The following is a 24,950-nucleotide window of genomic DNA, read 5'->3' on the forward strand; positions in this document are numbered from 1 at the left end:
TTGAAAAAGTGTTAATTTTTGCTTGTTATTTTTGATTTTAAATCAATTATTTAATAGATTATATTTATTAATTAATTACTTGACAGGCGTGGCAAGATAATCAAATTCGCTTAGTATGATATTAGGTATGCGCTGCTCCAGAACACTGAGCGGCAAACGGGCCAAGCGTATGAAGGTCTGCAGAAAGTGTAGCGTCGTTACCACCTCCGCACCCAGCATCTCCTTGTCCCTAACACGAAAACGAACAGTTAAGTAAGCCCAGATCCAGAAAGATGCTTCATACTCACAGTAGTTGCGCCTCGGCCACTGTCACCACATACTGGCACATGTAGGAGATGTAGAGCATTTTGACATTCTTGTGGAACTGCTGCAGCACACTGAGCAGACCCATAATCAGCGGCACACAATCGATGACATCTTTGGCGGACTTGGGCAGCAGACAATCGGTGTTTGTGGAATGTTGCAGGCGACCCACATGCGCAATGGTGAAGAGGAACAGAAAGAGGGACATGCTGTGCGTGTTTTTGGTGATGACAAAGATCTGCTCTAGTGGCTCATAGTTGCCGGTATACTGGAGTATCTCCTGCAGTTCCGTCAACATGCTCACGCCCTGCTCATCACACAATTTCGTGCTGCTCGAGAGTTCCAGCAGTAGAGCGCTGTAATAATCAAGGATTAATATATATATAAAATATATTAATAATATATATGCCACATACCGATTCAATGTTTCCGTCGTGTTCTCCAGCAGCTTGGCATCGCATTTGCTGCTAAAACTTAGCTCGCTGGCGATTTGCTGGCGCAGCAACTGCTTTTGACCCAGCGCGAGCATCCAATCCAGCAGAGTGGGCCACACTTTCAGCCAGCGCTGCGTGTAGTTCGAATAATACTTGAGCGGCTGCTTGGCCACTTCGCCGGGAAAGTCACGTGACTCCAGTTCTTTGGTCATGCTGCTCAGTGCATCGCACCACATGCGATCCGAAGTTAGATTCTTTTGCAGCTTGTCCAGCGTTCGCTTGAGCTCATCGGCCATCATGTGGGCATAGATGCGTTCCAGTCCCACCATACCAGCCGGCGCCATTGCCTCGCGCAACACACTGAAGAAACCAGAGCCGGCGAGCAGTTCCTGGTGTGGAGCACGTTTCTCGTACCAGGTGCACTTCAGATCCAAATAGATCGTTTGTCGTGACTCCGTGCAACGTAGGATTTCGTGTGCAAGGCGTCCAATGAAATTGTTCGATTTGCTGGGATCACCGTGCAGCGGTTGAAAGTTGGGTATGGGTATGGTTGGGGATTGGAAGCGGGATTGCCACTCCTGGACTTTGTTGCGCAAAAAGCAATTGCATTCCTTCTCCACATTATAGTTGATGATGCGCTGCGATTCTTCCAGCAGAATGCGTAGTCCCTGCACCCGCAAATAGTCCTCGATATATTCGAAGGATCGACGATAACCTTCGATGGTTTTGGCCAGCGCTTGAAGTTTCTCCTGCAGCAGCTGCACACAGCTTTTGCCCTTCTCCGGCGTAAAGATCAGACCCAAATTGTACGCATTGGCCAAGTGATTGACCAGCTCCTTGCGAATGCCATCCTCGAGCAACTGTTTCGGATCCAATTCGATGACGCCGACCAGCGTCTTCTTCATCATGAGAATGCCTTTAGTGAAGACCGCTATGGAATTGGTCAATTGCGCCACCTTGGCGCGCTCCTCGAACTGTGCATACTCGCGCAGCTTATCCTTATCGAGCCGTGTGGGGAACTCCTTGATAACATTGGTCAACAGCTGTATAATACGGGCCAGTATGTTGAACATTGTCTCCGGCACAATTTGCAGCACACGCCGCAGAAAGTTCGCCAGCTCCGTGCTGTAGTAGTTGGACACAGACACCAGATCCTCGCTTTTTGCCTGATTGATACGCATCAGCGGCACCTCCAGAGTGCTGGCCAGCTTCAGGAACACCGCTCGTATGCCAATAACAGCATTTGGCTGCCTCTTAATATGATCCTGCATGATAGCTGTGAAATCTCGCTGGAGCAGCTGCCAAGCATAGCTAAAATCAGTAATCATCTGAATGTGGATTTCAATGTCCTCTTTTAGGTTGATTAACTAAAAAATATTACAATTTAGTTGAAGGATTAAGCACTCTTAAAAAATACAAACTAATCTTTTAACCTGAGCCATGCGATTCAGTAGATCTCGGGTCTCCTGCAGCTGCTGCTTGACCAGCATATTGGCATGTAGATTGTGATACTCTTGGACTTCGTCCAGTGCCTGCATCACTTGTATGATGAGTCTGCCCGACTTTTGGGGCTTGGCCAGCTCCAGTTTGTGCAGACGCTGCGCCACCTGACCAAACCATTGCTGCAGCTGCAAATTCGCTTCGATCTTCGTCAGCGGACGTGTGCCAGCAAAGGCTTCGCTGAGCTCCCGCAAATATTGCATGGCCTCCTCGCGACTTTGTGTCCAGCGCTGCTCACGATCCTTTTGCAGCTCAGCAAGCAATTCCCTAACAGTCAGCTCCAGTTGGCCACAATTGAGCAGCAGTTGGTAGAGTGTGTTCTGCTCGAACTTGAGCTCCTGCAGCACCATTTGATGCACTTGTGCCGATGTTACCGCCTGTCCGGACATAACCAGTACGGCTGGACTGGTGTGCAGGCAATGCCAACGGAGCAACACATTCGCCTGTCGCATCAGCACGATTATATTATTGGCATGCTCCAGCACGAAGCCGTCATCGAGGACACCCTCACGCACAATCTCCTGCGTTTTCTGTAGCGTTTTCTGCATCTGTTCGCGCTGCTGCTGGCAGAGCGTCTTAATTGCTACAGGAGTCACAATATTGCAGATGGCAGCGCTGGCTGCCTTGAAGCAGCCCCAGGCATCGATCAGATTGACAGTGATGCCCATGTAAATGGACAGCGTCCAATTGTCACAGTAGAACTTGTCCACAATCTCGCGCATCTGGGCGCCTTGCGAGTGCAGCAACTGGGGCGCAAAGTATAGGCAAACATAGAGCATTACGGCCTGCGTGGAGAGCGCTGTACTCCGATGCGAGGGATGCGGATAGATGGCCAACTGGTTGTAGATATCATCGCAGCGCAGACGCGCTACAACCAAATCAATGAAGTTCTGATCAAACTGATATCGCGCAAAGTATGCTTCCGGGTATTTGGGCACAGGCACAGCCGTAGTTTTGTTCAGCGGTTGATTCCGCGCCGCCAGCTGCACAAACCCAGTGGAGCGCAGCAGCAGACAAACATCGTGTATGTTGCTCTCATCACCGCTGGGCGTCACATCGCCGCCACTATAACGATAATAGGCAATGAGCAGACGCTCCCGTACATCGCCGGGTATATGAAAGTCCAGGACGAGTAAAATAACGCCATATAAATAGAGCGATTCGCACTGCATGCAAAAACAAAGGTGAATATTTTTAAATAGTGATAGTGATCTTATTATATACATATATAATATATGTAACCTACTAGCAACTGCTTGCCCTCCTCATCCTGCAACACCGTCTCCAGCGTTTGCTGGATGTAGTAGCCAGTGTTCAGTTCCTCTATATACTGTTTCAAATCGCTGGCATAATGATGAACGCTCTGAAAAGCCAAATAGAAGCGTGTAATCAGCTGCAGATGATTTGTTCGCGTTTCCAAATCCAAATCGCTTAGGTCCTGTGAACACATACAATGACAATCAAACGTGTTGTATTCAAAGCAACTACACTCACTGGGCTGTCTTCGATCTTTTTTTCATGCGCCTCGGCCACTTTAAAGTAGCTAAAATCCAATATAATTTCGGCATATTTTTGCCTATCAGCTGTCGTTTCCAACCTGTGGATGAATCCAATAAGAAACTGTACGCCTATTTGTATTTGATTGCGGTTTACCGGTAAATGCTGGGCACGTATTCTTTTAAGCGGAGTATTTCGGCAATTATGGAATTGCCCACAGACACAATGTTGAGTAGATTTTGTCCGCACGCATTATTTTCCGACAGAAATTCACTCATTTTTGCAAAAACAAAATTAGAAAATGCATCACGCACCAGCTGTTTATTATTTACACCCTTTAGCTAGAGATGGGCACAAATCGTGCGTGATTCGTGACTGCAAATATATGAGCGTGAATAAGAGTAAAATATCTAGATAAAATACGATTCACATATATTATATACATACTCTTGAAATATTGTATTACATTGACTAAACTGATTTAAATTTTGTAAGCATTTTTTAAATGCATCACTCTGGCATTGTAGAGCACTGTCCTTACACACAGATTTCTGCAATTCGATTGCGAATCTCGATAGCTTTGTGTTTTACGCGTACATGTGAATGTCCACGCGTCGGCCGCCGCGCATTTTTTTGCAAAACGTTCGTCTGGCGGAATTTGGCGATATAAATGTGTTAAATTATTTAGTAAGGCGAGCAATTATTTGAACAACGCATTCAGTTTTAGTTGACATCATGTCGAGCTTTGTGCTGGATAAAGAATCATTTGTGCGTCGAATAAAACGCCTCTATACAGAATGGAAGGTAGGTCTGATCATCTCCGCCCGCCGGGAACGGTAGTCTCGGAAAGGCATATTTCCTGCAAAGATTCCCAGTTCCACGTTGTTTTGTCAACCGGCATAAAATATATGATTCAGTTAGTTTACAATTGCCAAATGTGGTGTAATTGCTAACAAACAAAAATGGCATAGAAATAACAAAAACAAATATAATCGCAAGTTAGGTTAGAACACATGAGTTTTTTTGCGGCTTTTTGTTTTGATGCAAACAATTTGTACAATTTATTCAACAGGCGCCGAGCACTGGCCATGATGATGCGCTGAGTAATCTGGACTGCATCATGAGCGTAGTGGGTGTGGACGAAGATGTTATCTACTCCAAATCCATGGCACTCCAGCTCTGGCTCCTTGGCTATGAGTTGACGGACACAATTTCGGTGTTTGCCTCGGATGCCATCTATTTTTTGACCAGTAAGAAGAAAATCGAGTTCCTCAAACAGGCTCAAAACATCAGCGAAGAGGGTGTACCCGAAATAAAGCTACTCGTCCGCGATCGTGTAAGTATTTCTTCCTAATACCCCCAAAAATTCGCATTGACTTGTTAATAAAAATGTGCTCTTTAACAGAATGATAAAGATCAGGCGAACTTTGAGAAGCTCATCAAGACCATACAAGACTCGAGGAAGGGCAAACGCCTGGGCGTCTTTACTAAGGATGCTTTTCCGGGTGAATTTAGTGAATCCTGGAAAAAGATGCTCACGGCCGGCAAGTTTGAACATGTGGACATCAGCACGATTATTGCGTATCTGATGTGCCCCAAGGATGAGTCAGAGATAAACAATATACGTAAAGCTTCGTTGGTTTCCATGGACATATTCAACAAATATCTAAAGGATGAAATCATGGACATCATCGATTCGGATAAGGCAGGCTATTATAAATATTATTTTTAGAGACCAAATCAAAATTAGTAATGTGATTAAATTCATTTTATGCAGAAAGTTAAACACACCAAGTTGTCGGATGGCTGTGAAGCAGCTATTGGAGAGAAGAAATACACCAGCGGACTGGATCCCCGATTATTGGACATGGCCTATCCGCCCATTATTCAGTCGGGCGGCGCTTACAGCTTGAAGTTCTCTGCGGCTGCTGACAAAAATCATTTGCATTTCGGTGTGATTGTGTGCTCGCTGGGCGCGCGCTACAAATCCTACTGTTCCAATATATCGCGTACATTTCTGGTGAATCCCACGGAGGCAATGCAGGACAATTACACGTTTCTGGTAAATGTGCAAGAGGAAATACTCAAACTGCTTGTCCCAGGCGCCAAACTGTGCGAAGTGTATGAGAAAACGCTGGCCTATGTGAAAAAGGAGAAGCCCAGCATGGTGGAGAATCTAACGAAGAGCTTTGGCTTTGCCATGGGTCTGGAATTTCGAGAGAATTCCATTGTCATAGGGCCCAAGTGCAAGGCGCTCATTAAGAAGAATATGGTCTTCAATTTGCACGTGGGCATTTCGAATTTAACCAATCCCGATGCGGCCGACAAGGAGGGCAAAAACTATGCTCTTTTTATTGGGGACACTGTGTTGGTTGGCGACCAGGCGCCAGCCAGTGTAATGACACCATCCAAGAAGAAGATCAAAAACGTTGGCATCTTTATCAAAGACGACGACGACGAGGAGGAGGATGTGGATGATAAGAAGACAACCAAGTCAGATCATAGCACTGAAATACTCGGTCGCAGCAAGCGCAACGCTGTCCTAGATTCCAAGCTGCGCAACGAGATTAACACCGAGGAGAAGCGCAAGGAGCATCAGCGTGAGCTCGCCCAGCAGCTCAATGAGCGCGCCAAGGAGCGCCTGGCCAAGCAGGGCAACTCCAAGGAGGTGGAAAAGGTGCGCAAAAATACCGTCTCCTATAAATCCATGAGTCAAATACCACGAGAGCCAGAGGTCAAGGAGCTGAAATTGTATGTGGACAAGAAGTATGAGACGGTCATAATGCCCGTCTTTGGCATACAGGTGCCGTTCCACATATCCACCATTAAGAACATTTCGCAATCCGTCGAAGGCGAGTACACCTATCTGCGCATCAACTTCTTTCACCCAGGTGCCACCATGGGACGCAACGAGGGTGGACTCTATCCGCAACCGGAGGCGACCTTTGTTAAGGAAGTGTAAGTAAATCTTTTAATTTTCCTAAAACCTTTTTAACCTAATTTTGACAATTGCAGCACCTATCGCAGCTCAAATATGAAGGAGCACGGTGCCGTAGCTGCTCCATCAGCCAATCTAAACAATGCGTTCCGTCTCATTAAAGAGGTGCAGAAGCGATTCAAGACCCGCGAGGCCGAGGAGCGTGAAAAGGAGGATCTTGTGAAGCAGGATACGCTCATATTGTCACAGAACAAGGGCAATCCCAAGCTAAAGGATCTGTACATACGCCCAAATATTGTGACGAAGCGCATGACTGGCAGCCTGGAGGCGCACACCAATGGATTCCGTTACATCTCCGTGCGCGGCGACAAAGTGGACATTCTGTACAACAACATCAAGAGCGCATTCTTTCAGCCCTGCGATGGTGAAATGCTTATCCTGTTGCACTTTCATCTCAAATATGCGATTATGTTTGGCAAGAAGAAGCATTTGGATGTGCAGTTCTACACGGAGGTGGGCGAGATCACCACAGATCTGGGCAAGCATCAGCATATGCACGATCGCGACGATTTGGCCGCCGAGCAGGCGGAACGTGAACTGCGCCACAAGCTGAAGACGGCATTCAAGAGTTTCTGTGAGAAGGTCGAGGCGATGACCAAGGCGCAGGTTGAATTCGATACGCCGTTCCGTGAACTGGGTTTCCCGGGTGCTCCATTCCGCAGTACGGTCACACTCCAGCCGACGTCCGGCTCATTGGTCAATCTCACAGAGTGGCCGCCATTTGTCATCACGCTGGACGATGTGGAGCTGGTGCATTTCGAGCGCGTTCAGTTCCATCTACGCAACTTTGACATGATCTTCGTGTTCAAGGAGTACATCAGGAAGGTGGCAATGGTTAATGCCATACCTATGAACATGCTCGATCACGTCAAGGAGTGGCTGAAGTGAGTTCCGCAGCTAATCATTATTTACAATCTTTCAACTGCCATTTGTTTTTGCAGTTCCTGCGACATTCGTTATTCTGAGGGTGTCCAATCGCTCAACTGGCAAAAGATTATGAAGACCATCACCGATGATCCCGAAGGTTTCTTCGAGCAGGGCGGCTGGACGTTTTTGGACCCGGAATCGGGCAGCGAGGATGATAACGAATCCGCCGAGTCTGAGGAGGATGAGGCTTACAATCCCACAGATGCTGAGTCCGACGATGAGACCGATGAAGATGATTCCGAATACTCTGAGGCTTCCGAAGACGAAAGCGATGATAGCGATGGTTTGTGCAACTTCAATTTAAAACTATGCAGTACTTTCACTAACACTCTTCATTTTGCTACAGATCTGGGCAGCGATGAGGAATCTGGCAAGGATTGGTCGGATCTGGAGCGTGAAGCCGCCGAAGAGGATCGCAACAACGATTACAATGTGGATGATAAGCGCAACGGCAAATTCGAATCGAAGAAGCACAGCAAGAGCTCAAAGCACAGGTATGCAAAATGATGAAGTCCGAACGCACCAGCTTGTGTGTGTCCTGTTAATCCTTCAGAGCGTATTCAACAATACAAATCCTCTCTTCTCTATTTATTTATTCAATAACTAATCTTCCGCATCACGCACACACACAGTCGTCGCGAGCGTGAGGAGCAGCGATCGTCGCACAGTAAAAAGCATAAGTCGAATTCCTCCTCTTCTTCACATTTAAAATCCTCCAGCTCCAAACATGGCAGCTCATCTAGGTTTGTTACCGTATTCACCACACACACACAACATACACATACAAACATCCAAACACTCAATGTCATATCTAACAATTTGGTCTTCAAAAACACAAAACGTTTCGAAGATCCCAACATTAACAAATCATATTGATCCGAAATTTAATTTGGAAATTTATTTATGAAGTAATATGAGAGGGGCTTAAGGGCTTTAACTAACCAAAAGTTTGGCAGTATATATAATTAAGTTCCTTTGAGAAAAGTAAAAGAAATAGATGTATGGGGAAATATTTTACGTTTTTCTGTTTAGTTAAATGTTTTAACTGATAATAATTTTACAAATAAGGATTTTAGAGGTTTTATAAATATTTTTCTGGCGTGTGTGAATATTTCCAAATTGGTGTGGGATTAAACCTTTAACTAAAGATAGATTTTTACTTCCAAATTATTTTTTTACAAATGGAATTTTTTAAATTACTTTTTAGAACTAAATTGTCAACTTAATTCAGGATATGGTCGCTATTTTCGTTTTCGTTGATATAACCTCCTCAATTGGAAATCAATTTTGATGTGTGAAAGTATCCTCTAAAATATTTAATTTTGAATTGTTAAATTACAGGCGGAATGAAAGTTTAAATATTTGGAAATCAGGAAATTGACAAAATACTTCATAAATTATATTCTGCTCAAAATTTTCCTATTAATACATATTCCCCAACTGTTTGCTTACTGCAAAAGTTTTGCATTCTCGCAAAATGTTTTGAATTTATAGATTAAAATTAAAAAAATATGTTTTCTATTCAAGCCCATCGAAATCGTCGTCGAAGGCTTATCATAATCGCGACAAGCATCATTCCTCCTCATCGTCGGGACACAAAAGCAGCAGCAAGGATAAGGATCGCAAGCGTTCGCGCGAGGACAGTCGGGACAATGGCCACAAATCGAAGAAGTCTCGACGTTAAGGATACACACACACACATGCACACAACTAGCAGTAATACTGGAACACACACACTAAACACACACACACACACACACACATACAATCTACCATAACCCTAGGTTAATAGCTGTCTATTATGCATACATCCTGTACATTTCGATCGATATACACACTCACGCACACACACTCGTGCAGACACACACACACACACACACACACATACACAACGCATACCATATATAAAAAGCAAGAATCCGTTTCTACTTTCTAATGTATTTTCACTGTTAAAAACTTTCGTCACCTTTTCAATCGCTTTTATCGTCTGTTCCAATCGCATCATTATGAAAGTTGTATTACAAATTAAATAATTATAAAACGAGTATATATATATATATATATGTATTTGTGTGTGTAATAAACTAACGTTCTAAGAGATCATTGCTTGTTGTGGCTACTTGTTCCAGCTGCCCAACAAATGGCGATACGCGTGCACCTCGTGGCTATCCCGACGTCTCGAGCTCGAACGGTGATGATGATGCTGCTGCTGATGTTGCTGTTGCTGGTCAGGATTGGGACTGGTGGCGGCGGCAACACTTGCCCGCCTTCGCGTCGCATCGAACATGTTGCGCGTCTTGTTGATGGGATAGCGCATCTTGTTCTTCAGCCAGGTGGTGAATGCTCGCTCATTATCCTGCATCTTCCTCATCTCTTGCTCGTTGCGATTCAGCGTCTGTTCCATGGAGTAGCTATGCTTGCGGCGCAGCTGCTGCTCCCGTTGCTGCAACTGTCGAGCACTCAGCCCGTACTCGGACATGTAACCGGTATAGCGGGGCAGTTTGTCCTGCAGCGCATGCCGATGCTCGCAGCAGATCTTGTAGTTCATTTTGATCTCCGGCACAGATTGGACGGGCGCACTAGGAGTGGATCGAGCACGTCGCCGAAAACTAAAGCGGCGGGCATTAAAGAAAGTCTTGGTGCTGGTGCAGTTGCTGCTGCCAGTACTGTTGTTGTTGTTGTTGCCGTTAGGTGAGGTCCTCTGCTTCTGCTCCTCGGCCACATCCTTTTTGTAGTAAATGCTGCGCTCATCCAGCTCAAAGTCATCGGGTATATAGCTAGCCACAATGATGGACAAATCATCCTCTTCAGCCTCGTCCTGACCATTTTGGCTATCGGTTGCAGTTAGTCTATTAATCTGCGCCTGACCATTGGCATCCAATGTTTTATATAGACTCTTGTAGGCCTGCCGCAATTTGAGCCTCGCTTCATTCACGGCACGCTCGTCCTCCTCGCAGTCGGATTCGGTGAGCAGGTTGGTGAGACTCCTCTGATCCGATTCACCCTCCAGCTGCTCGCTGTTCAGATCAAAGGTGTTCTGGCGAGCAATGCGACGCTGTTGAGTGGCAGTCGCCATCGTTTCACTTGCTGCCGTGAGATCATCCTCATCCACACCGGAGAAATCATCATCCTCATAGTCCATGCTTGCGGGTAGAGTGGCTGCTTCTATTGCTGGTTGCAACTCTTTCCTGTTTTCCATTTCGCTCAGATCTAAGATCTCCTCGCATATGTCCTCCTCCTCCTCCATAACCAATTCCTTACTCAACACCTCCATTGGTTCCTCTTCTGCTTTCTGTTGCTCTTTGGCGGGCTCCTCTGCAATTGGTTTGAGCTTTAACTGTGCCAACTGTAGCAGCAACTCTTCTGGCGGAGTTAGTGGTTCCTCCTCCTCGCGCCGCTGTTCCATATTGAGTTGCTGTGCTGTCGGCTCGTAATCCTCCAGATTGAGTGCAAAGGTCACCTTGCGATTGCTGCCATTTGGATTATCACTGGCCTCCACACCATCGCCATCACCCTCATTCTGCTCGTCGTCCAGCGCAAAGAGCTGCTTGTTAGCCTCCTTAATCTTGTCCACAATGTTGTACTCGTTGACTGGCTTCAGGACTGCGTAATAATCCAACATAAGCGGCATGTTAATACCAATTAAATTCCATTAACTGCGTAGATGCCAATACTTACAGTAAACTTCACAATCCTCGTCCGACTCCGCCTCGGGCTCATACATCTCTGGTAATACGCAAATTTTGCTGTGATTATTTTTAGACTTTGGCTTTGGCTAAAATGGATTTATGTGCGCGGTGCTTGCAAAACTTTCCATTTCGTGCCAGCCCCTGGTTAGCGGCAGACCAAAAAACCCATTGCCAGCAGGAGCAGCACTCCGAGCAGCAAGCGTGCCCATCAAAGTCTAATGAACTTGGGATATATGCACTACAACAGCAACAATAACAATACCAAGAACTAAATGCGCCTCACCTCCTCCTGTTGCGGTTATGGTTATGCTTATCCTGTCTCTATTTCATTGGCACCGTTGCCAGGCCCACACCCCAACTACTGTTTAGACCAGGGCTTTTGTGTGTTTGATCGATGCCTGGTGACAATTTATCTCTAACAACAAAAGAGAAACAATATCGAAGTTTAGATACCCTTTCCAGAAAGAGTTCAACGGCGCACATTTAAATTTCATTAAATTAATTGTTAGCTTGGTCATAATATAACCAATTGTAAAAAAAATCAGTTATTTTTGTATATAAACGTGTCTCGTCAGATAGTTCCTATGGCAGCTATTTGTTAACCAAATGTTGAATTATTATGATACTGCTGAATGCTGATGTCAAAGACCTCTTTCTTCAATGTATTTCACTCTTCACGGCAAAATTAAAATACCCTCTACAAGTGTATATAAATATTGAATAGCAAACAGCAAGTAGTCGATTTGTATTTGAATTTTATGCACTTTATTTCATTCTTTGGCTTACTTGTCTAACCACATTTAAAGCTTAAACATTAACCGTTAGTCATCAAAGTCGAGAATCGAGCAACGTTTAATACAAAACATAAACTACATAAAATACTCACAATATCAATATAATTGGTACACATCATATATGTACCACATGCATATGTATATACCATGTATAGAAATTAGAGCCTTTTACTTTTCCAGTGTATTGAGCAACATATGCCAGCCAATCCATTTGATTTGTCATTATCCTTTCCAAATTATTATTATATATATACCAAATCATTATATTCAACAGAGTGCCTAAAGAGTGCGATCCATGAGCGATTTCGTGAATGAATTATGGGGAATGTCATAAGTCGCAGAAGATACTATAAATCTATATGATAGCAAATAACTCAAGAGATATGTACAGCAAATTATAAACGGCATGACCATTGATAAAATACTTCATTTAATTTCTCTTATCATCTGCGCGTGCGAAAATAAATATGATTATTAAAGCCCAAGCATTATCACATGTAGTTTAAAAATAATACAAACCATGAAGTGAAAGGGAAAAGCATAAGATATAAAACTTTATGACAGTGTAGCTAAGTTTTTATCAAAGTCTTTTAAAGATAAGCTTTGCAATATTTAGTCAGCATATGAAAACTTTTGCAAAAAATTGCCAAATTTATAAGCATATAATATATATAGCAGTAGTCCAATTGATGCGTCGTTGTTCTGATCTAGAATAAAAAACAATCAAAAATCATTTAACTCAATAAGTAACGAAATCAAAATAAATCGAATGCAGAAAATTTTGAAAAAATTATTTAATTTGCATAAAAGAACCAACAATAAATGAAAGTAATACATACAAAAGTCAAAGCAGAAGCTCAAGTTAATTTTAATATACAAATTAATTTTGTGTACAGCTTAAAAGAGAAGAGTCCTTGCTGCCTTAGAAATGTGCCTAATATCAAAATTATATGGTACATCCAATTTGTTTATTTTTAGATTTTAACATACAACCATTTTTAGCATACTTAAAAAAATAGAGCATTAATAACTAAACGGCGGAATTCAAAAATATATATGTTTTCTATTTATGTGATGCGGCGATTAAAGTCGGTTGATTTTGTGTGTTTTGTGTTAATGACTGTGCGAGTTGAGTGTGTAATTTCATTAGAGGACGGGTAGAATTTGTTTTTGGATTAGAAAATTATTAGCGCATTAACTTTGTAGCTATATAAAACATACATATTGCAATATCAGCGCTTTGACTTATATACCTAAAATATTTCTTTTGGTTTTATTTTGTTTTTTGTTTTTGAGTTGTCTCGTTACAATTTGTTAAATAATAGTATTTATCAATTTACTGCTGCTACATATTTATGTATATATATATATATAAACTATGTATTTTAAGGCGCGTCCTTGGCAGACGCCTACTAATCATATACATACACATATGTACTTTAATATATAGATTCGTGATCGAAAATCGTAAAACATTTCGTTTGCTTTTGCGCATGCGCAGCTTACTGCTGTTTTTCTATTCCATTTTTCCTTCATTCTTTTTGGTGCAATTAAATTTCAATAAATTACAGTTTACATATTCTTTTTAAAACTAACGCGCGCTCAACATTTAGCATCATATACAAAGTCTTTCGTTTTTTTTTTTGTTTTTGTGTTGTTGTTGTTGTTATTATGTTAAATAAATTTCGAATGTGTGTTTGTGAGTGCTTGAGTTTTTAATATACGTATCTTTTGCACTTGAGAGGGTATACCGAATGTTTTTTCTTTGAGTATATGTAGATAAGCAAAATATCCTTTTTAAAAAATACATACATAAATTAATGCTAGGATTCGAATTTGTTTTGGGATTATTTTCTTTTTTTTTTGTTGTCTATTGAAATTCATTTAGAGGAGGACACACGTAAAAGTATATGTTGCGCTACATAAAACGAGAGTCCGAATTAAATTACCATACATAGAAAATAAATTGTATAATATATATATATATATATATATATACATATATACATATGTATATATATAAATATATGTATATAGACAGGGGGCTTGCGCTGGATTCAATTGGATTGGATCAGTTGGATCAACCAATGCGATGACGACGAACATTCATTTACACCACACAATACCACACACATCTATGTAAACAAAGGCAAGTGATAGAAGTCAAACCCTCGATATCCCTTGGCCGCCAGCCAAATGTAGACGACATGATAGGCGCCCGGTATAAAGCAAATGAGTCCAGCAACAAAAAATACAACACCCTGTGATGTATTGTGTGGATCGGCGATGGCAAATGTGCCCATCACAAATAGACCAGTGCCAACGACCAGCAGCGTGAACGCAGCAAGGACAGTGCGCCAATTCTCCCGCACTTTGGGATGCCGCCAGCAATATGTGTTTGTCTCCTCCGTCGGCAAATTGCCGTATTCCTGTATTAGCGAGTCACTGTCCCGCGACGTTGTATCTTCGGCATATTTGTTGTAGCCCCTGTGACAAGATTAAACAAAAGTCAGATTTAACAAATCACATTAGAGCGCTTTATCAAGCGCTAGACTAGCCATATATTATGTATGTATCTGTTTTTGTATATACATATATATATTACTCAATTACAATGAAAGCCGCACAAGTGCGGCCGCAATTGAAGGCCAATCAATGTTGTTGTTGTTGTTGCTGCTGCTGCTGCTGGTGTTGAGTGTCATGCAAAATTCTTCAAGGAATGACGAAATTTATGCGCAATGATGTGCGATTGAAAGCCAAATTATGGAGAAGGCGTGGCGCGAAAGGGGTTCTGCTATAAGATGGATGCATTTGGTCGGACACAGACACAGACGACGGCGACGATGTCTGCCTAAATCGCCATAATTAGCTGTTGCTGTTGTAGCTTGTGCCTTGAAGCGCGACTTGAATGCATAATGGAATGCGAATGGCGAACACAATGGGAGCCGAAAGAAATTGTAAATATTATGTGAATGAATGAAATAAGCGGCAGGCACGCGCTTTTTGGGCGTCCATTTAATGGAAGAGTGCCACCGTGAAAATTTATGCAAATGTGCCTGTGATTCGTTTCCGGCAAGGAAGCGGGAAATAAGACACAAAAGGTAAAGGGTGCTAAACATTTCCATAGTCAACAGCGGACAGTTGGAATGCATTGGCTCAAATTGCAATTGTTATTTGATGATTGCGTTTATTTATATTAAGCCGGCTCAGGTTTAAGCGCAGCTTTAACTTCTGACTCATTTCAGCAATGATGAAATGAGCCATGAGCTAAGTACAGTGGACACTCGCTAATTAGAAACACTAGTGAATCGATGCAGGTTTATTTTAAAATCAAATATTAAATGTTGCATTGCCAATTAAAAATGATTATTTCGCAACTTTTTGAGATATATTTTTAATGTTTTTTTGTGTAAATAGTGCTCACTGTACCAGGTGGTTCAAACCGGTTTAAGATTGAGTTGAGCGGGCTTCAGCCCTAAATTGAGCTCGTTTGTAAAATGGTTCAACACCATAAAAAAATAAAACAATAATGACATTCCAGTTTCCATTTTCAATTCAAGATCGCAGCATATAAAATATTCTTTCGTTTCCTTGTTGTGAATCACAAAGCTCGCAGCTCCAAAATGGTGTCAACAACAACTGTCAACCAGCTGCTGCCCACGCAGGCTGCTTGGCAGGCAGGCGAGCAAGAACAGAGAACCAGTCAATGCTCAACTTGTTTTTGTTGGACTTACTTTGGATCCTGTATGCGTATGGATACATCTTCGGTGGAGCGACCTTGTTTGGCACTGCCGCTAACGCCACCTCGCATTGGCGTCGAAATCACTGTAGAGCCATAGACGCGTATCGCCTCCTCTTCTTCCTCCTCGAATGCGTCGTGTATGGAGAAGCCCCGTGCGCCGTTGTTGTACATACTGTTTATTGTTGTTGCTGTTGTTTTTGTTGTTGGCTTGCTGCTGTTCTGTTTTCTTTAGTTGCTGTTGTTTTTGTTGTTGTGGTCAATGTAAATGTAAGTAGGTTGCATACGTTTAATTCACAAAACGCGAAGTGCACCGAGCGCTTAGTGCTGCGACGCCTGCATTATCTGCCACATTGAACCGTTGTGTTATTAACCTTTTTTTTTGTATTTTCGGTTGCTTCGTAACGATTTTCACAGTGTTTTTCTTAATATTTTACGCGACACAAAAGATAATGTCAGGGAGGAGAAGAGTGGGCAGTCTAGTGATGCGCAAAACGCTCATCAATCAAACAATCGTGTCACGTTTCACGCACTATCGCATTGGAGATGGCAAATAATTGACAATGACTGTAAAAATGTATTCATACCTGTTAATAGTTATTTGTTGTTACGATATTCTGACTTAATTTTAAAAAGCCTTATGAGTTTAATTTACTTCAAATAATGCGTTTCACGACATAGCCCGACCCATCACTAGTAGTGTAACTATTGAATGTGTCACGAACAGCCATCAATATTATCGTATGGTCAGCTTGCTTAAGTAAAACTATCTGGCAACGCTCTTTAGTGTCAAGTGCTTTCATTTGTCTGCAACTGAATGAAATTGTATATTGCTTTTCGTTTCCAATAATTGCGAAATATAATTAAGAAGCAAGCGTGACTTTAAAATATTGCCAAGATGTCGCGTCACCGAATAGTACGCGGAATGGACTACAACGACGAATACGATGGCTACACAGATGTCTATGGCCATTCCGTCGACGACGATTGCGTCTCGCCCACAGATCAGCAATGGCTGTATGACCGGGCTCGTGGCCAGCATAGTATGTCGGCGTTCATCAGGAAGAATAAGGGCATTCAGGAGGAGGCAGAGGATGGCGCTCACAACGAGGATGACGAGGATGAGGCGTTTCGCAAGGCTCGACGCGATTCGGAAAGTTTCCAAATGCCGCAACTGGATGAGATGGCACAAGCCAAGCTCAGCTCGTGTGTGGATGAGGTGCGCAGTGTGGTCGGCGATTCCGTTTCCGAGCGTCACATTGTGGAGACATCCATGCGCTTTGACTACGACATCCAGAAGATACTCGACGAAATTCTCAACGACGAGACCAATCAAAAGGAGAAGGAGAAACAACGTCCGACCAAGCTGAAAGTAAGCGCAACAGCGACGACAGCAACAAGCAAACCGAATACAACGCCAAAGCCAACGCCCACCAAAATTACGCTGGCAGCTGTAAAGGAAGCGAAACGTGGCTTCGAGATTGCCTCACCGAAGGCACCCGCCTCGCCAGTTGTCTCTGGACGAAATACACCGGTGGACATTGGCGTGGGTGGCGATGAGGCTGGGCGCGGTGCAATGGCCATTTTTAAGGTATCCAAGGATCAGGCAAATCGCAATACACAACAGCTTTATCAGTTGGAGCGCTCCGAACAAAAGAGTCACATTCACATGATTGTCATTGGCCACGTGGATGCCGGGAAGAGCACACTGATGGGTCATATGCTCTACGACACAGGCAACGTATCCCAACGGGTAATGCACAAGCATGAGCAGGAATCCAAGAAGCTGGGGAAACAGAGCTTTATGTACGCCTGGGTTCTGGACGAGACTGGCGAGGAACGGGCACGCGGCATCACCATGGACGTGGGTCAGTCTCGCATCGAGACGAAATCCAAAATAGTCACACTGCTCGATGCACCGGGGCATAAGGACTTTATACCCAACATGATATCGGGCGCAACGCAGGCGGATGTGGCGCTTCTCGTCGTGGATGCGACACGTGGCGAATTCGAATCTGGCTTCGAGTTGGGCGGACAGACGCGGGAACATGCGATACTTGTGCGCTCGCTGGGTGTAAATCAACTGGGAGTCGTCATCAATAAGCTGGACACAGTGGGTTGGTCGCAGGAGCGCTTCAAGGAGATTGTCCACAAACTCAAATCGTTCCTCAAGCAGGCTGGATTCAAGGAGTCGGATGTCAGCTTTACGCCCTGCTCGGGCCTCACCGGCGAGAATCTCGCCAAAGCGGCACAAGAACCATCACTAAAAGCCTGGTATGATGGACCCCATCTGCTGGACGTAATCGAGCACTTTAAGGTGCCTGAACGCTCCATCGATCGGCCGCTGAGAATGTCCGTCTCGGATATATATAAAGGAACAGGTTCCGGTTTTTGCATTTCGGGTCGCATCGAGACGGGTGTGATGTGTCTCAATGACAAGGTCCTGGTGGGCGCTAGTCGCGAGCAAGCTCAGGTGAAATCTCTCGTCATGGACGAGCTAACACAGACCAGTGTCTTTGCTGGTGATCAGATCTCGGTGACGCTCGCCGGTGTCGATATAAGCAATGTGACCGTGGGCTGCATTATCTGTGATCCACAGATGCCCATACCGGTGACGACACGCTTTCAGTGCCGCATCATTGTCTTCAATGTGAAGGTGCCCATCACAATGGGTTATCCGGTGCTTTTGCATCATCAGTCGCTCATCGAGCCGGCTGTTGTTTGTAAACTGACCGCCTCCATACACAAGAGTACCGGCGAGGTGGTGAAGAAGAAGCCCCGCTGCCTGGGCAACAACTCCTGCGCTCTCGTCGAAGTGGAAACATCACGTCCGATCTGCATTGAGCGCTATGCCGACTTCAAGGAACTGGGACGCATCATGTTGCGCGTCGCTGGCGTTACGATTGCCGCAGGGATGGTGACGAAAATTCGCTAGAGTGCTTTAACAATACTTTGTACGAAATTTTAGTTAGCTTTTAGTTTTTTTCTATTATAAATAAAAGCTAAGTTGATAATGCGCTATCAACGGCTAATTCAGTTCTTGCAGAAGTTTTTAAACTCTATCAAATAAAATCATAAAAACAATAGTTTCAATAAAATCAAAAATTCGTTAATGTTGCCACTCTTCAAACATTTATCGATAACTGCTTGCGTTGCTTCATTTACGGTATCGCTTATCGCCACGAATGACACAGGGCTAGGTGTGGCAACACTGAAAATGAATCACTTTGGGAGCGTGTGAGCGAGGTAGCAAGAACAAGCGCCTAAGCCGAAAAAAGTTATCTGTTTGCCTTAGAATTAAATATTGTTATCAATACATAAAAAAAAAATTGCACATTTCGCGAGCCGTGGCATTTTATCTTGCACACGCATACCGACGCAAAACGCGCAAATCGTCGGAAATCTGCACAGACAGCAACAACAGTTTTTTTTGTGCGCAGCAACACAAGGTAAAAACTCCGAATAGAGTTGCCGTGTGCGTGACATGCGGGTGCTATCCCTTCTCCCCTGTTCCACTGCACATAATAAAATTTGTGACTTAATTTAATAGAACGTATAATTAGTGAGCGCATTTGTATGCAACTGTTTTGGCAAAATTAAGTGATTTTCATTGAACAAAGGACTCGGTGAATTGGTTTGCATGCTACAAGTGTTCGCATTGTCTGCTGTTTGCTTGCGCTCAACAGTGCAACCGACCGCTGCTCGACAACTCTAAAAATGAATCATAAAAATGTTGAGGGTAGAGCGAATTTGTGCTGAGTGAGCGAGTGAGCGAGCGAGCGAACGAGCGAGAACACTTCGAGTTCATTACAAAAAAAAAATAGAAGAAAAAAAAGAGTGCAGTAAATTCCTAAAAGCAGTGCCAGCACCAGCAAACCAACCACAGAACGAAACAAAACGAATTTATATAGTGAAAAAAATCTATTTTAAAAATATAAAATACAACCATTTGCTTTCTTTACATTCCACAGTGCTCAAGCTCGCTTAGTCCTCAGCCAGCAGCAACAGCAGATAGCGCAATTTGCTGTTGTAAAACGGAAGTTGTTGTCGTAGTCAGCCAGAGAGAGTGAGACGACAGACAGACGAAGCGGTAGAGGCGGCAAGGGCTATAGTGTGTGTGTGTGTGTGTGCTACAATAATTCTATTTAACGCCCCTCATCCCACCACACCTTCACTTGAAAAGCAACAATTTGACGACAAACCAAAAAACGCTCGCAACTTTACTACCTGAGCGGAGATAGACAGACAGAGAGAGAGAGAGCAAGAGAGTGAGAGTGGTGTGTGCAACAGAAAGAGAGAGAGACACACACAGATGCACGCATACAGCTAAAGTTGTTTGTTGGCACAAAGGTTATCATCAATAACAAAGAACAACAGCAGTAACAACAAGAGCAACAGCAACAACAACAACAGCAATAGCAACAACAAAAAGCTTTCTGCAAGAACTGCAACTGCAACCCAAAAGCAATCGCCGAACAACGCCTAAAACTAGTGATTTTTTTTTATTCTAAAGAGAGAGAGACGAGGAGAAGAACCATCGAGTGAGAGAACGAGCAACTGAGAGAGAGAGTTTTAAATAAACATTTGCACAACAGCAATAACAACAATAACAGCAACAAACCACCTCGTCACCCCGCCTACAACAGTAACTACCTGCGCCTGGTTTTAAAATAAACCTACATACATAACACACACACATATATATATATATATATATATATCTATATATATATATATATAGCATATATACGACATAAATTGTCGCCCACAAAAGATGCGTGAATATAAAATTGTTGTTTTGGGCAGCGGAGGTGTCGGCAAATCGGCGCTAACTGTGCAATTTGTGCAATGCATTTTTGTGGAGAAATATGATCCGACCATCGAGGACAGTTATCGCAAACAGGTGGAAGTGGATGGACAGCAATGCATGCTGGAGATTTTAGATACCGCCGGCACGGAACAGTTTACAGCGATGCGAGATCTCTACATGAAGAATGGACAGGGATTTGTACTTGTCTATTCAATAACGGCGCAATCCACATTCAATGATCTGCAGGATCTGCGAGAGCAAATATTGAGGGTAAAGGATACGGACGATGTGCCCATGGTGCTGGTTGGCAACAAATGCGATCTGGAGGATGAGCGCGTCGTTGGCAAGGAGCTGGGCAAGAGTTTGGCCAATCAGTTCAATTGCGCCTTCATGGAGACCTCAGCCAAAGCCAAAGTGAATGTGAATGATATTTTCTACGATTTGGTCAGGCAGATCAACAAGAAGTCACCCGAAAAGAAACAAAAGAAACCGAAAAAGTCCCTATGTGTTCTGCTATAAGACTTCCAAAAAACAAAAAAAAAAAAAAATAATAAAAAAAAATCAAAAACAAAAAAGAACATAAAAGAAGTAAAGTAACAAGTAAAAAGTAACAAAGCATACAAAGCCCACAAAACTTAAAGATTGTCAAAATTGCAATAACCAAGAAAAAACCATATATAAAAACGAAAACAAAAATAAATTTAACTGACAATGTTTTTAACTGTGCAAAGATTTTTGTAATTATTACTACATACTATTACTACTACTACTATTATTACTATGCTATTTTTGCTGATTAACAATTAATTATTATATAAAAATTATATTTGTCGTTCGTTTCTGAGCCGTTTTTTAAAAAATTATGCAATACACGCAACAAACACAAAATGCAAAACATTCGTAACTAAAAACATTCGTATTTATTTTATTTTATTTTTTTTTTTGATTTTGTTTAGATTCTTTTCGATTATGCTACATACATTAATATACACAACATACACTACAATAAATATACAAAATTTATCTATACAATACATATACATATACATACATAGATGAAGCATTTAAATAATAAACAAACTCGTTGCTCTTCAAACACAATAAAAAGAAAGAAGATGGTTAAAGAAAATCAAATTAAGCTAAAACGTAAATCTAAAATTCAATTGTATGCCTAAAAATCACTAAATGAAATCTTGAAAGAAACAAAGAAAAACAAACAAAAAAAAATCACATATTTTATAAAAATATTGTATGCAAATGAGATGTCAAAATGTTGCAAACAACCAGAAAATCCATTTTTAGTAATTAGTTTAAAACAAATTTACAAATAATTGTTTAAAAATGATCAATTTCTGTGTAAGTAAAAGTAACAAAAATAATAATTAAAAAATGAAACAAAAAAAAAACACATAAATTGCGCACATCAACTATACATACACCCGCATAGCCACACGCATACCCATACACACACACACACACATACACATGACACTCCGGCATGCTCAGAGAGCATGCAACATTTATAATTAAACAGTAACCACAATACACTGAGAGAAAGATATGCAGTTCATGGAAAGGTTCATTCAGTAGAGGTAATGCAAAAGTTAAATTTTGATTGCAATTTGCAATTGTTGCATGTAAAACGATTTAAATCCTGTTAATTAAACGTAACAACAAATCCCAACAAATTTGTGTCACGTGTCAATCCAAATCGAAGTAAATTTACAACAAAAAAATACAAAAAAAAATAAAAGCAAAAATATGCAAAAAATATACAATTTATGATAGCAGTAACAGGTAACAAGTAACCAATATGCCCTTAAATCAAAGTCAAACACAGACATAAGATTCAAACCAACGTGTATCCATAATAAATGTATTATGTTTATAAAAAATAAAAAAACAAAAAAATTTAAAAGCAAAAACAAAATAAAAATTAAATAAATTCATGTAAGAATCAATATGTTTTTCATTCTCACGAAAGCATTCCAGTTTATATATTCGCTCTTTACCCGTATCCGTAAACGTTTAACTGACTTGAGTAGAAACATCGATTCCGAATTAAAAACAAAAACATCGTGTGGAATTTTCAAATATTTTGCTGTATTTGATACTTGGAATATGAATATAATAGTATTTCAAATATGGTTTATAATACAATTACAAGTACAATTACAATCAAATAGTTGCATATGTTTAGCATAGCCAACAAAAAACTATGGATGCTATATGTCCATATTATGTATGGTATCTGTAATATCAACAGTTCGATATGGACATTTATTTATATTTCTGCGTTTCTTTTTATGGAGTATGAGAGAGTAGAAGCCAACTAAGCGCAGGCGATTATTATATGTTCGTATAATGCTGATTAAAAAAAAAAGTTTCGAGTGGTTGGGATTCCGGTTGGGGGAAGAAATGGGGAGTAGTTGTGTGGGTATTTAGCTTGATTACTGTACATAAATCGCGTTGTTTTTTTTGTTGTTTTTTTTTTTTTGTAATGACTAGCTTTGAGTTTTAGCAAGTGCTCTAGTTGTAAATACGTATTCATTTTAGTTTCTGCGATGCTTTCAATTTTTAATTAACACATTTAGAGAATCAGTCCAACTTGATGTCCTTGTGACACAGCCACAGGAGCTGTCTTTTACAAATTATCAATAAAACTTAATTAACGCTAATTTGGCAACAACGAAAATTGAAAACAAGAAAAAAATGAATTTATATATGATTTAAACAATAAGTATCTAATATATTTGATAATTGTAAAATATATATTGCACTGGGTTTTTTTTTTGTGTGTAGGGGAAAATTGCACTTTAGGTTATAAGACAAACAATTAAAACTAGGAATCATAATAAGTATATAATATGCATCGTTTGTAGCGAGATTTGTTTAGTTTCGGGTTTGAGATTACTACATGATTACGGGGAAGATTACGAGTACTAGCGCTAGGGTTTACTTATGCATGAAGTAAACACTTGACCTTGACGTACGCTTATGGCCCAATGAGATATAATATAAGATAAGAATAAGGATAAGATAACAAACAATGGGTTTCTACACATCAATCGTCTACTTGCGCAGCTGCAATTGACCCTGGTGCTGCTGCGATTGTTGTTGGACCTGGCTCTGCTGCTGCGAATGATTTGATGACTGTTGTTGTTGCTGTTGCTGCTGCTGCTGATGCTGGTGCTGATGATGATGATGATGATCCTCATCGTCGCTGGGCTCCTCACGCAATGGCAGCGAGTCAATCTGCTTGGCGGTGGTCACCTTCTTGTTGCGCTGCCAGGTGAAAACGCGCGCCATTTGTAGGAATTTCTTGCGCGACATTTTGCCCATATTCTTGAGCCGCTCTTGAAACGGTGCATCATCCTCGCCTTTGGTCTTGCCATTCTGCTCCTTTTCCAGAGCGTTCATAAAGTCCTGATTCCATCGCAACTGATTCATAAACTCCTCGTTCTGCAGCATCAGAGCGAACTGCTCGTCGGGCAGCTCAAAGTCCTGTTGCCCGGCAACGGGTGCGATGCGCAGAAATCCCGCTGGTAGTGCACCCAATATTGGTGGATTCCAGCGACGAGACGAGTTGCTGTTGGACAATGCAACGGTTTGACTGCGCTTGGTGGGCGTATTTCCAGCGCTGTTGATTTTATTCGAAGCGCCCAACGGACGCTGCTTGGGCGAGGCGCCCGTATTGTGATGATGATTGGGCGAAGCGCTCGCAGTGCTCAGCAATGCGGATGCTGCTGCAGCAGCAGCAGCAGCAGCGCCCTCGGTGCGTTCACTGCTGGTGCCATCTGTGGTATCGATGAGTTGATTGCGTCTCAGCTCTCTGTCCGTATCGCTGAGATTGATGAGACTCTGTTGTGGTGAGACATTAGCATCCAGTTCATTGCGCAGTTTTTCGTTCTAATCACATGCGTTAGTTAGTTGTTGGTTAGTGTTAGTTAGCTTGTTTAGCCTGTTAGTATACACAAACAAAACACACACACACACACACAGAGATATGTACCTGGTTGTCAGTTGACATAGCAAGCAGTTGGTCGATGGTCTGATCCACGGCACCCAGATTAGCGCGCAGCACAGCCTCAATTACTTCGCGATCAATGTCGGGGAACATCTTCTTGAAATCGGCCATGGCTTGTGAAAATTCTAGCTGCAGCGTTGATGTAGCCATGATGATTTTCTTATTTTTAATTTTCGCCCCCCCTCTCAATTTCTTTATTGTAATGCCCACAGCTGAACAGCACAGTGTAGAG

The 24,950-nt window shown here is 42.2% G+C and overlaps 7 protein-coding genes across 9 annotated transcripts; 3 read left to right on the forward strand and 4 right to left on the reverse strand.

Moving 5' to 3' along the window:
• Positions 1 to 15: 15 nt before the first annotated feature.
• Positions 16 to 4,028, reverse strand: LOC6558689 (WASH complex subunit homolog 5). The gene is made up of 7 exons (XM_001984372.3): positions 3,891 to 4,028; positions 3,732 to 3,834; positions 3,484 to 3,675; positions 2,171 to 3,403; positions 720 to 2,104; positions 288 to 659; positions 16 to 229 (listed from the first exon to the last, which is right to left on the reverse strand). The coding sequence occupies exons 1-7, from the start codon at positions 4,010 to 4,012 to the stop codon at positions 76 to 78; spliced, it is 3,561 nt and encodes a 1,186-aa protein (XP_001984408.1). The 5' UTR covers positions 4,013 to 4,028; the 3' UTR covers positions 16 to 75.
• A 328-nt stretch (positions 4,029 to 4,356) lies between these two features.
• Positions 4,357 to 9,532, forward strand: LOC6558196 (FACT complex subunit spt16). Of its 2 annotated transcripts, XM_001984371.2 has the most exons (9): positions 4,357 to 4,538; positions 4,807 to 5,070; positions 5,140 to 5,439; positions 5,512 to 6,692; positions 6,750 to 7,616; positions 7,674 to 7,942; positions 8,006 to 8,153; positions 8,292 to 8,402; positions 9,187 to 9,532. In XM_001984371.2, the coding sequence occupies exons 1-9, from the start codon at positions 4,470 to 4,472 to the stop codon at positions 9,341 to 9,343; spliced, it is 3,366 nt and encodes a 1,121-aa protein (XP_001984407.1). In that variant the 5' UTR covers positions 4,357 to 4,469; the 3' UTR covers positions 9,344 to 9,532. The 2 variants fall into 2 exon arrangements, with proteins under 2 accessions (XP_001984407.1, XP_032592333.1); XM_032736442.2 differs by lacking the exon at positions 8,292 to 8,402 and having other exon boundaries at positions 4,358 to 4,538.
• A 161-nt stretch (positions 9,533 to 9,693) lies between these two features.
• Positions 9,694 to 11,297, reverse strand: LOC6558729. Its single transcript, XM_032736447.1, has one exon. It carries the CDS (start codon positions 11,288 to 11,290, stop codon positions 9,776 to 9,778), a length of 1,515 nt encoding a protein of 504 aa, XP_032592338.1. The 5' UTR covers positions 11,291 to 11,297; the 3' UTR covers positions 9,694 to 9,775.
• A 2,856-nt stretch (positions 11,298 to 14,153) lies between these two features.
• LOC6557610 (transmembrane protein 134) lies at positions 14,154 to 16,347 on the reverse strand. Its single transcript, XM_001984369.3, has 2 exons — positions 15,877 to 16,347; positions 14,154 to 14,629 (listed from the first exon to the last, which is right to left on the reverse strand). Exons 1-2 carry the CDS (start codon positions 16,053 to 16,055, stop codon positions 14,278 to 14,280), a joined length of 531 nt encoding a protein of 176 aa, XP_001984405.1. The 5' UTR covers positions 16,056 to 16,347; the 3' UTR covers positions 14,154 to 14,277.
• Positions 16,348 to 16,671: 324 nt separating this feature from the next.
• Positions 16,672 to 18,897, forward strand: LOC6558145 (HBS1-like protein). The gene has a single exon (XM_001984368.3). It carries the CDS (start codon positions 16,780 to 16,782, stop codon positions 18,814 to 18,816), a length of 2,037 nt encoding a protein of 678 aa, XP_001984404.1. The 5' UTR covers positions 16,672 to 16,779; the 3' UTR covers positions 18,817 to 18,897.
• Positions 18,898 to 19,696: 799 nt separating this feature from the next.
• Positions 19,697 to 21,916, forward strand: LOC6558342 (ras-related protein Rap1). The gene has a single exon (XM_032738918.2). It carries the CDS (start codon positions 20,656 to 20,658, stop codon positions 21,208 to 21,210), a length of 555 nt encoding a protein of 184 aa, XP_032594809.1. The 5' UTR covers positions 19,697 to 20,655; the 3' UTR covers positions 21,211 to 21,916.
• An 856-nt stretch (positions 21,917 to 22,772) lies between these two features.
• Positions 22,773 to 24,950, reverse strand: LOC6558057 (CUE domain-containing protein 1). 2 transcript variants are annotated; one of them, XM_032734095.2, is made up of 2 exons: positions 24,704 to 24,950; positions 22,773 to 24,552 (listed from the first exon to the last, which is right to left on the reverse strand). In XM_032734095.2, the coding sequence occupies exons 1-2, from the start codon at positions 24,866 to 24,868 to the stop codon at positions 23,764 to 23,766; spliced, it is 954 nt and encodes a 317-aa protein (XP_032589986.1). In that variant the 5' UTR covers positions 24,869 to 24,950; the 3' UTR covers positions 22,773 to 23,763. The 2 variants fall into 2 exon arrangements, with proteins under 2 accessions (XP_032589986.1, XP_001984402.1); XM_001984366.3 differs by having other exon boundaries at positions 22,773 to 24,600; positions 24,704 to 24,938.

The sequence above is a fragment of the Drosophila grimshawi genome, unplaced genomic scaffold (genome assembly GCF_018153295.1).
Source record: "Drosophila grimshawi isolate 15287-2541.00 unplaced genomic scaffold, ASM1815329v1 contig_44, whole genome shotgun sequence".
In the NCBI taxonomy this organism is placed as follows: domain Eukaryota; kingdom Metazoa; phylum Arthropoda; class Insecta; order Diptera; family Drosophilidae; genus Drosophila; species Drosophila grimshawi.

Bases quoted from the DNA above. Each gene is read 5' to 3' on its own strand.
- LOC6558689 (XM_001984372.3), bottom strand. From the start codon at position 4,012: ATGAGTGAATTTCTGTCGGAAAATAATGCGTGCGGACAAAATCTACTC. The intron at 2,105-2,170 runs GTTAAAAGATTA...AATATTTTTTAG, and splicing joins TACTGAATCGCATGGCTCAG to TTAATCAACCTAAAAGAGGA. The intron at 660-719 runs GTATGTGGCATA...TGATTATTACAG, and splicing joins ACGACGGAAACATTGAATCG to CGCTCTACTGCTGGAACTCT.
- LOC6558196 (XM_001984371.2), top strand. From the start codon at position 4,470: ATGTCGAGCTTTGTGCTGGATAAAGAATCATTTGTGCGTCGAATAAAA. The intron at 8,154-8,291 runs GTATGCAAAATG...GCACACACACAG, and splicing joins AGCAAGAGCTCAAAGCACAG to TCGTCGCGAGCGTGAGGAGC. The intron at 8,403-9,186 runs GTTTGTTACCGT...TTTCTATTCAAG, and splicing joins AAACATGGCAGCTCATCTAG to CCCATCGAAATCGTCGTCGA.
- LOC6558729 (XM_032736447.1), bottom strand. From the start codon at position 11,290: ATGCCGCTTATGTTGGATTATTACGCAGTCCTGAAGCCAGTCAACGAG.
- LOC6557610 (XM_001984369.3), bottom strand. From the start codon at position 16,055: ATGTACAACAACGGCGCACGGGGCTTCTCCATACACGACGCATTCGAG. The intron at 14,630-15,876 runs GTAAGTCCAACA...ATCTTGTCACAG, and splicing joins ATACGCATACAGGATCCAAA to GGGCTACAACAAATATGCCG.
- LOC6558145 (XM_001984368.3), top strand. From the start codon at position 16,780: ATGTCGCGTCACCGAATAGTACGCGGAATGGACTACAACGACGAATAC.
- LOC6558342 (XM_032738918.2), top strand. From the start codon at position 20,656: ATGCGTGAATATAAAATTGTTGTTTTGGGCAGCGGAGGTGTCGGCAAA.
- LOC6558057 (XM_001984366.3), bottom strand. From the start codon at position 24,868: ATGGCTACATCAACGCTGCAGCTAGAATTTTCACAAGCCATGGCCGAT. The intron at 24,601-24,703 runs GTACATATCTCT...GCATGTGATTAG, and splicing joins CTATGTCAACTGACAACCAG to AACGAAAAACTGCGCAATGA.